Source organism: Salvelinus sp. IW2-2015, linkage group LG15 (assembly GCF_002910315.2).
Source record: "Salvelinus sp. IW2-2015 linkage group LG15, ASM291031v2, whole genome shotgun sequence".
NCBI classification, from domain to species: Eukaryota; Metazoa; Chordata; class Actinopteri; order Salmoniformes; family Salmonidae; genus Salvelinus; species Salvelinus sp. IW2-2015.
This window is the reverse complement of record NC_036855.1, coordinates 66,683,408-66,694,396: the sequence shown is the minus strand read 5'-3', so window position 1 is coordinate 66,694,396 and position 10,989 is coordinate 66,683,408. Positions and strand designations below refer to the sequence as shown.

Sequence of the window (10,989 nt, the reverse complement as noted above, 5' to 3'; positions counted from 1 at the left end):
TTTTTGGTTTGGGCTGTATTCTACTGTGTCATTTCATGTATTGCTTTGTAAAGTGCATCCATATATACATCATATCCCTTGGTAAATGCAACTAATSAATATTAGAGTGAATACGAAAATCTCTGCTACCAATGTACAAAATAATATAATTTAAAATGGCATGGCTCATGTACAACTGAAAGCAATAAAATGYGACCACAATATTGTTAATGTTACAAAGGTTGATTTATTATTTGAATGGCACCACCTGCAATTTGGCAATGAGTTCACCCTCATTAAGTTTACAAAACATCTGTAAAGATTAAAGTGCACAGGATTGGCTTGTTCAGGCTGTAGATCTTTTAAAGAAAGGTTRATGCTACCAGCACTCCAATCTAAAACATCAATCCTCTATCACTGCTCATAATCAGATTCACATACTTTTCCTATACTGTACCTCTTGGGATCCTTTAGGGCCATTCACTACCTATCCTCATACTTTTAATTCCTCCATCATTTATTCAATTGCCTGTTCTTGTATCTGGCTAGAAAATGTCAGGCTTGATATGGTTGATGTTCCTCTACTTCAATACAAACCTCTTTATCTCTGTTATAGAAAGACAAAAGTATAGTAAGAAATTGTCTGTTTATTTGGCACAGACAGTTTGTACAGAGAAAGCACCCTGTGGCTTGGTTGTTAGAGCAGAGAGAACTGCACAGTTACAGTAGCCAATACAAATAAAAAGAAAGCCTCCCACTCCCACCCAACTTAGAGAAATCTCATGTCAAATCTGTCTTGTAGTTAACATAGGAACACTTGAATAGGCGTGTTCTGTAAAGGCTTGAATATGGCCCATTGCTGGTTTTATTTCAAACTGTTTTGTTTCACATTTGGGGCCCCATTTAAAGTGGGATTTCCTGATGATGGTTCTTTCTAGGCCCACACGTGTCTCCTCTGTCCTCATTGGGTCATTGTTGTGCAAATMGGGCATTATTCAAAGTCACCCCAAGATTGAGGTCGAGGAGGGCTGTGTCTGTCTGTCTGTCTCTGTCTGGAGCCCCACAGAGAAGGGAAGACTAACATGAGAGCGGTAGCCTAGTCCCAGATCTGTTTGTGCTGTCTTGCTAACAGATGGTCTTTGTAACMCCAGGTTTGATCTTGGACCAGGCTCTGACTTTGTTTGAAGCATGAGGATTTGGAGAAGCCAGGTCAGTCAGTTCTGTCTTGAGCTGTATGCTCTGTCCTCTGGGATGGACTATTGCCCTTTTCACACTGTTGTGCCGACCCGAGCCAACCAGTGCTGGCTCTGACATATTCTTTTCACATGTCCTTTCCAGCACGGTTCAAACAACTATGGTGGATGCATAACCAGGCCAGCACAATGCAGCTCGGTTCGGCTTGGCTCAGCTCAGTAGTGTGAATCAACCCTATGTATCAGGCASARGGCCCAGTGGACCATCAGCAGGYCCCAGTAGCCTATACTTCTCCTCCAAAGAGGACTCAGGAGCGCCGCCCTGCAGGTGGATGAGAGGCTTAGTCTGTAGGAGCACAGTGGCTGCGGCTCTGCCCTGTTTGTGGCCCCGGCTCTGGTACTGGTTCTCCTCCTGATTCTTCCAGTTGTAGATGTTGATTCTGTGCTCCAGCTCTGGGCTGGCCTTGGCTGAGCCGGCAGGGCTGGGAAGCTTCAGGTTAACTGGGTCCACCAGGCCTTTCTGGGCCAGYCAGGAGTCCTCAGACAGGGACGAGAGCAGCTCCTGGACTACCACGCTGGGGTCCCGTGGAAGGGGAGGCTGGGCTGAGGTCAGACCCAGGCCCAGAGGGCTGCAGTAGGGCAGGGGGAAGCAGCGCTGGCCCTGGGTGTTGTYGTGCTCGGTGTTAAAGTCCCTGTCCTGGGTCTGCWTCTGGGACTTGTAGTCCAGATAAGGCCCCCGGGCCTTGGTATGGGKATTGTAGTTCCTAGCCTGGGTGTGGTAGTCCCTGGCCGTGGTGCTGCTGCTGCAGTCCGTAGTAGACGAGCGCAGGGTGTGGCTGCTCAGGCTATGGGGGCGGGCCGTCAGACTGCCGCTGGACKGTGATACYCTGGTGGAYGTGTCACTCACAGCYCTYCTCATTTGCTCCACYCCCAGCAGAGGGTTGTTGTGGGCGGGGTAATGGGTCTTAGGGAGGTGGACYTCGATGGCTGCCGTGGTGATGACACGAGGACCCCCRATGTCTGAAATGACACATCATCCAGTACATCAGACTGGGGAAGATACAGTAGGTATACAGCAGAGTTGCCCCATATACATTACCAGCTATGRACTTTACCCAAGATCCACTAAGTCACTCACCACTACTTGGTTCACTGTAGTACTGGCTGATATAGTTGTTCATGTCGTCATGATGGACAACAGGGTCTGGATAACAGATAAAAGAAGCATGATGAGGTTAAAGACCCAATCTGTATGATTTCAAACACTGTAAACACAGTGCAAAGCAATCCCTAGATGTGGGAACAGTACATTTCACTTTTAGGTGGCGAGACATCTGACATCTTATCTATCAATCCAAGTGTACAGGTGCTTTACCGACTTAACCCTGGTTTCCAAATCACACCAGATGGTGTTGTGAGGCTCAAGTACAGTAGTGAATGTGAGAGCAACCAGGCTTTGGTATAGAGTTCTCTTTGTGTCCTCAGCCAGACAGCTAGGGCCTCAGTGGTGAATGGTTCTGCCCTGATCTGCTCTTCAGTGTTCGCTTGATTGGGCCTGAGCTCAGTGTTTGTCCGCTGAGTGGTGCCCAAAGTACCCTGAGTGCCTGGGCCAATCCCCCAGGACCACAGCAGACTCTGARGGGTAATTTCATTTATTTTTCAGCGTAAAATATTAATCCAGGGGAGGGAGGGTTGGATGGAGGGTGGGGGGCGGCACCCCTGGAGAGGAAGCATTGCACTCACTAAAACACGACCAAGACAATCACTCAGTGATTAATAACACATGAGGATGAGGTCTCAGAGAGAAAGAAAGACAATGAAAGAAAGAGAGAAAGAAATAAATAGAAAGAGAGAAAAAAAGAAAAAAAGGAGAGAAAGAAAGAAAGAGAAAAAGAAAGGATGGACAACATGAAAGGCCCTCCCCCTCTCTCTCTCTCTCTCTCTCTCTCTCTCTCTCTCTCTCTCTCTCTCTCTCTCCCTCTCTCCCTCCCTCCCTCCCTCCTCCCCCCTCTCTCTCTCTCCCTCCCTCTCTCTTCCCCCCCCAACAGTAAGGCTACCATCCATCTATGAAGTGGGGCTGACATCATTTAGGTCATTTAATTTGGTTTAAATCAATTTGCATGTGCAATACTTTGTGATGATCTGTAGGTACTGTAGCAGAGCCGTATTCACGCAGCTCTGCTACCTTAAGGAGAGGTTTTATTTTTTATAAACACCAAAATCTCTATTTTTTATGTAAATGGCATGTTATAGAAGGGTCCAAACACCTTTTATTCACGTTTTTGATAAACTTACCCCAAACAGCAAATCACTTCCTCATCCTCGTTCTGTAGTATGGGGGCCCCGAAAAAACACTAATACGCAACAAAAGGAATTTTAACGTTGTGGATAAAGTTCATAATGACACAATTTCACATGTACAACATCTAAAGCACTGCATCACTATACTGAGAGCTTTGCCGTTTCTAAAAGGATGTATTTGGGTATTTTTGAGGTCCCCATACTACACAAAAAGGATGAGGAAGGGATTTGCTGTTTGGGGTAAGTTTATCAAAAACACGTCTATAACATTCCATTTACATCAAAAAGAGAGATTCGGTTGTAAAAATAAAACTTCTCCTTTAAGTGAGGTATTCACATTGGATTTTGGTACTATGTRCCCTTCCCCCAGCAGTACAACACATAGAGAAGTTATGTGAACTTCCAAGAAGTTGATCTGAAAGAAATTACTGTGCTTTTCACCCACAACTCTGTGTGGTCAATTTTGTATGTCCCTCAAAATCTACAGCTGCTCTCTTGAGAAGTGACAAAACCACAAATCCCTCGTGACCAGTAGACAAAATGTGTCTAACCTTTTCTACCTCCTTTTYAAACAAGCTTAGTTTTCAACAAGGAAATAGACTTCGCAGTAGAGTGCCTCAATTAGAATGAATGACACTTTGATGGCATCCCTCGGGAGAGGGGGGAGAGAGAGACGTGAGGAGTCCTAACCCAGTCCACGGTCTGTCCTTGCAGGCCTGCCTGAAGCCTAAGTGCTCCTCCTGTCCCAATACTCCTTCCATGTTCTGGAGAAGAAAAAAAACACGCTTGTTCCTAAGAGCCAGATTTCCCACAATCCCCTGGGGGTGGTGGTGTGGCGTCTCCTGGTGCCCTATTGTGGTTTCCAGGTGAAGAGGAGCAGATGTTCACAGTGGCCCTCTCTCTGCTCAGACCTCAGAACAAGGCCCAATGCACAGAGCACTCTGTACCTCAAACAGCCTGGCTGAGGTTGGGGGTGTGTGTGTGTGTGTGTGTGTGTGTGTGTGTGTGTGTGTGTGTGTGTGTGTGTGTGTGTGTGTGTGTGTGGTGTGTGTGTGTGTGTGTGTGTGTGTGTGTTGTGGTGTGTGTGTGTGTGTGTGTGTGTGTGTGTGTGTGTGTGCTGTGTGTGTGCGTGCATGCCTTGTCGTGTGTGTGTGACGAGCCATTAGGAGAACATGCTTGTTGTCCCCAGGTTTCAGCACATCCTAAAAGCTTTTCTGCCCTCTTATTGATACTGCACTGCCTGCGGTCAGAGGTGTGGTGTGTGTGTGTTGTGTATGTGTGTGTGCGTGCCTTGCCTGCGGTCAGAGGGGTGTTGTGAGTTAACGTCAGTGTTTTAAGAGGCTAGGGCCTGGAGACTAGCTCAGGGCTACTGCTGCTAGATCAGTTTGACACTGCTCTGACACCCCATTCACCTGATGTTACATTGGATGGGACTTTTTGTCCCACATAATTATGTACATACTTTATGTACATGCCCGCATATTTTATGTACAAACCTCTCTCCTGGTTCTGTCAGGATGCCTTTTCAACCAAACAGACGAATGTAGAACTTTATTAAAATGAGTCACAGGCCTCCCGAGTGGCGCAGTGGTCTAAGGCAGTGCTAGCTCCTGGTTCGAGTCCAGGCTCTGTCGCAGCCGGCCGCAACCGGGAGACCCATGGTGCAGCGCACAATTGGCCCAGCYTCGTCCGGGTTAGGGGAGGGTTTGGCCGGCAGGGATGTGCTTGTCCCATCGCYCACTAGCGAGCCAGGTATACGGTGTTTCCTCTGACACATTGGTGCAGCTTCCTTCCAGGTTAAGCGGGCATRGTGTCAAGAAGCAGTGCGGCTTGGCTGGGTCGTGTATCGGAGGACGCACGGCTCTCAACCTTCGCCTCTCCCAAGTCCATACAGGAGTTGCAGCGATGAGACAAGACGGTAACAACCAATTGGATACCACGAAATTGGGGAGAAAAAGGGGTAATAATAAAAATAAAATAATAAAATGAGTCAAGTTCATTGTTTTTGGTCTGTGGTGAACTAATTCATAATTAGGATTTACAGGTTTGTCTGCCTCTTGGAACAGCAGTATTCATCAGACTCAATATCCTTACATGTTCCGGAATATAGCAATACCCATGAAGAATATCAAAGAGCTAGTATCTATTTTATCTCATGGTCTGAGGATTATGGTATGGAGTATTACATACACCGTTATAGTTAGGGCCAGAAAAACTCTGGGCCCTAGTTTCCCTGGATGTGACATACACTACATGGCCAAAAGGGGTGTCCACATACTTTTGTATATATAGTGTAGCTTACCTGCTGGGGTCTCCCTGAGGACTCCATGTCCCTCATCGTCAGACTCCCCAGGGCCCTGGCCCTCCACCACCTGGTAGCTGCTCCTCTGTTTGCCCCACACATGGTGGATCTGCATAGCAGCCTCCTGCTCCGCAGCCAGGTCCAAGTCCTGCTGGGCCAGGTGGGCCCGGAGCTGTCTGATCTCAAACTGAGGGAGGGGGGGAGACAGAGAGAGAGAGAGAGTTGGTCTGGAAAAGGCGAACACATGTATTCTTCTAGCTGAAATCTTGGTGTATTGGTGTAACAATATGTCAGTGTTGACTAACCTTTTAGTCCCAGACAGGCCCTTTTAGCATGATCCCAGGCATTCTGCAGCTAAGTGGTTCTATTACTAGCTATAGGATCAATGCTTTCACTGGGGTTTCCTCTGGCCTGATGGCTCATATTGACAAACAGACAGTCAGATTACACATGAACMGTTTGTTTCTAGCATTACACTGAGGATCCCATCATTACTGGACTGTTTTGTACAACAACATGTTTCCATTGATGTACAGTTATGGCTTCTCCCTGTATTGATCTTGGGACCTTGAGTCTTTGAAAGAAATGTAGTCCTTTAMTTCAACTGACTASAGGAGTGCAGTCATTAATCAATCAATCAAATGTATTTATAAAGCCKRTTTTAAATCAGCAGATGWCACAAAGTGCTTATACAGAAACCCAGCTTAAAACCTAACAGCAAGCAATGCAGATGTAGAAGCACAGTGGCTAGGGAAAACTCCCTAGAAAGGCAGGAACCTAGGAAGAAACCTAGAGGAACCAGGCTCTGAGGGGGGCAGTCCTCTTCTGGCTGTGCCGAGTTGAGATTATAAGAGTACATGGCCATTAAGGCCAGATCGTTCTTCAAGATGTTCAAGRGTTCATAGGTGACCAGTGACAGTGATAAAAAMAACAACATGGAAAATATGTGTTGTTTACATCTATATGGGAAACATCTTTKKAAATATATTTTACTGTATTATGTTGCGTGCTTATGAGTATTGTGGGTTCATAATATCACAAAATCAACTTTTCTTGTGCCTGTTTATTATGGATTTGCAAATCATTGAATATTGTAAAACAATTTGAAGAAACATCGTCTCTGATGTCTGTTGAAAATGCGTTGGCTACACATTGAACTCTTCTGTGACGTGTTACTGCCCCCCTGTGGTAGCAATTGAAATTGCAGCCTCTGGAAATCTGAAACAGCCTCAAACACAACCCTAACCCAAGCGTCATGTCCACATCCTGCTTCAACTTTAACCCTAACCCTAGCCTCAACCACAACCCTAACTCTAGCTTCATGTTTACCTCCCGGTTCAACCTTAACCCTAACCCTCAACCCTAACCCTAGCGTCATGTCCACATCCTGGTTCAACACTAACCCTAGGCTCAACAACAACCCTAACACTACCTTCAGGTCCACATCCTGGTTCAACCCTAACACTACCTTCAGGTCCACATCCTGGTTCAACCCTAACCCTAGGCTCAACAACAACCCTAACCCTACCTTCAGGTCCACATCCCAGTTCAAACCTAACCCTAACCTCAACCRTAACCATTATCATAGCATCATGTCCACATGCCAGCTTAACCGTTAACCACAGCCCTAACCCTAATCCTACCTTCATGTCCAAATATCTATTMCTGCTCATTGGACCCTATGATCACTCGGCTACACAGCTGATGCCTGCTGGACTGTTCATTAACACGGTACTTCATTTTGTTTATCTGTCGGCCCCAGCCTCGAACTCAGGCCCTGTGTGTAGCTAACTGACTCTCTCTGCCCATTCATCGCCATTTACCCGTTGTTGTTGTCTTAGCTGTTTACCCGTTGTTGTCTCAGCCGTTGTTGTCTTAGCTCTCCCAATCAACACCTGTGATTGCTTTATGCCTCTCTCTAATGTCAGTATGCCTTGTATACTGTTGTTTAGGGCAGCTCTCATTGTTTTATTTAACTGCGGAGTCCCTAATCCTGCTCAACATGCCTCAGATAGCCCCCTTGTCCCACACCCCACACATGCGGCGACCGCACCTAGCTTAACTGGCGCCTCCAGAGATGCAACCTCTCTCATCGTCACTCAATGCCTAGGTTTACCCCCACTGTACTCACACCCTACCATACCCTTGTCTGTACACTATGCCCTGAATCTATCCTACCACGCCCAGAAATCTGCTCCTTTTATTCTCTGTTCCCAAAGCACTAGACGACCACCTTTAGCCGTACCCTCATCCTACTCCTCCTCTGTTCCTCTGGTGATGTAGAGGTTAACCCAGGCCCTGCAGCCCCCGGCATCACTCCCATTCCCCAAGCGCTCTCATTTGTTGACTTCTGCAACCGTAAAAGCCTTGGTTTCATGCATGTTAACATCAGAAGCCTCCTCCCTAAGTTTGCTTTATTCACTGCTTTAGCACACTCCACCAACCCTGATGTCCTAGCCGTGTCTAAATCCTGGCTTAGGAAGGCCACCAAAAATGTTGAAATTAGAGATAGCCTGCAGAGTTCTGTTATACTATCCAGGTCTATGCCCAAAATTTTAGAGGTTCTACTTTTAAAGATCCATCTCTCCAGAAATAAGTCTCTCACTGTTGCCGCTTGTTATAGACCCCCCTCAGCTCCCAGATGTGCCCTGGACACCATATGTATATGCCCCCCATCTATCATCAGAGTTCGTACTGCTAGGTGACCTAAATTGGGATATGCTTAACACCCCGGCCGTCCTACAATCTAAATTAGATGCCCTCAATCTCACAAAAATTATCAAGGAACCTACCAGGTACAACCCTAAATCCGTAAACATGGGCACCCTCATAGATATCATCCTGACCAACTTGCCCTCTAAATACACCTCTGCTGTCTTCAACCAGGATCTCACACTTCTGCGAGCAAGCCTTTCTAATCGACCTGGCCCGGGTATCCTGGAAGGATATTGACCTCATCCCGTCAGTAGAGGATGCCTGGATGTTCTTTAAAAGTGCTTTCCTCACCATCTTAAATAAGCATGCCCCTTTCAAAAAACAATTGTACTAAGAACAGATATAGCCCTTGGTTCACTCCAGACTTGACTCCCTTGACCAGCACAAAACATCCTGTGGTGTACTGCACTAGCCTTGAATAGTCCCCGCGATATGCAACTTTTCAAGGAAGTCAGGAACCAACACACACAGTCAGTTAGGAAAGCAAAGGCTAGCTTTTTCAAAAAGAAATTTGCATCCTGCAGCACTAATTCCAAAAAGTTTTGGGACACTGTAAAGTCCATGGAGAATAAGAGTACCTCCTCCCAGCTGCCCATTGCTCTGAGACTAGGAAACACTGTCATCACTAATAAATCCACGATAATCGAGAATTTAAATAAGCATTTCTCTACGGCTAGCCATGCTTTGCACCTGGCTACCCCAACCCCGGCAAACAGCTCTGCACCCCCTGCAGCAACTGGTCCAAGCCCCCCCCCCCCTCCTTCACACAAATCCAGACAGCTGATGTTCTGAAAGAGCTGCAAAATCTGGATCCTACAAATCAGCTGGGCTTGACAATCTGGACCCTCTCTTCCTAAAATTATCCGCCGCCCCTATTACTAGTCTGTTCAACCTCTCTTTCGTATCGTCTGAGATTCTTAAGGATTGGAAAGCGGCCGTGGTCATCCCCCTCTTGAAAGGGGGAGACACTCTAGACCCAAACCGTTACAGACCTATATCCATCCTGCCCTGCCTTTCTTCGAAAAGCCAAGTCAACAAACAGATCACCGACCATTTCGAATCCCACCGTACCTTCTCCGCTATGCAATCTGGTTTCCGAGCTGGTCACGGGTGCACCTCAGCCACGCTCAAGGTCCTGAACGATATCATAACCGCCATCGATAAAATATAGTACTGTGCAGCCGTCTTCATCGACCTGGCCAAGGCTTTCGACTCTGTCAATCACCGTATTCTTATCGGCAGACTCAACAGCCTTGGTTTCTTTAATGACTGCCTCGCCTGGTTCACCAACTACTTCTCAGACAGAGTTCAGTGTGTCAAATCGGAGGGCCTGTTGTCCGGACCTCTGGGGGTGCCACAGGGTTCAGTTCTCGGGCCGACTCTTTTCTCTGTATACATCAATGATGTCGCTCTCGCTGCTGGTGATTCTTTGACAACTATAAATACCTAGGTGTCTGGCTAGACTGTAAACTCTCCTTCCAGACTCACATCAAACATCTCCGATCCAAAGTTAAATCTAGAATTGGCTTCCTATTTCACAACAAAGCCTCCTTCTCTCATGCTGCCAAACATACCCTCGTAAAACTGACTATCCTACCGATCCTTGACTTTGGCGATGTCATTTACAAAATAGCCTCCAACACTCTACTCAGCAAATTGGATGCAGTCTATCACAGTGCCATCAGTTATGTCACCAAAGCCCCATATACTACCCACCACTGCGACCTGTATGCTCTCGTTGGCTGGTCCTCGCTACATATTCGTCACCCACTGGCTCCAGGTCATCTATAAGTCTTTGCTAGGTAAAGCTCCGCATTATCTCAGCTCACTGGTCACCATAGCAACACCCACCCGTAGCACGCGCTCCAACAGGTATATTTCACAGGTCATCCCCAAAGCCAACACCTCCTTTAGCCGCCTTTCCTTCCAGTTCTCTGATGCCAATGACTGGAATGAATTGCTAAAATCACTGAAGTTGGAGACTTATATATCCCTCACTAACTTCAAGCGTCAGCTGTCAGAGCAGTTTACCGATCGCTGCAGCTGTACACAGCCCATCTGCAAATAGCCCATCCAACCAACTACCTACTTCATCCCCATATTTGTTTTTTGTTTTTCTGCTCTTTTGCATACCAGTATTTCTACTTGCACATCCTCATCTGCACATACAGTTGAAGTCAGAAGTTTACATACACATAGGTTGGAGTCATTAAAACTCATTTTTCAACTACTCCATACATTTCTTGTTAACAAACTATAATTTTGGCAAGTCGGTTAGGACATCTACTTTGTGCATGACACAAGTAATTTTTCCAACAATTGTTTACAGACAGATTATTTCACTTATAATTCACTGTATCACAATTCCAGTGAGTCAGACGTTTACACTAAGTTGACTGTGCCTTTAAACAGATGTCATGGCTTTAGAAGCTTCTGATAGGCTAATTTAAATAATTTGAGTCAACTGGAGGTGTACCTGTGGATGTATTTCAAGGCCTA

General features: G+C 46.4%; 1 protein-coding gene across 1 annotated transcript; it reads right to left on the bottom strand.

The window, feature by feature from the left end:
- Positions 1-203: 203 nt before the first annotated feature.
- On the bottom strand, positions 204-9,155 carry LOC111975182 (transmembrane protein 266-like). Its single transcript, XM_070447336.1, has 3 exons — positions 5,776-9,155; positions 2,311-2,376; positions 204-2,192 (listed from the first exon to the last, which is right to left on the bottom strand). Exons 1-3 carry the CDS (start codon positions 5,888-5,890, stop codon positions 1,408-1,410), a joined length of 966 nt encoding a protein of 321 aa, XP_070303437.1. The 5' UTR covers positions 5,891-9,155; the 3' UTR covers positions 204-1,407.
- Between the last annotated feature and the right edge of the window lie 1,834 nt (positions 9,156-10,989).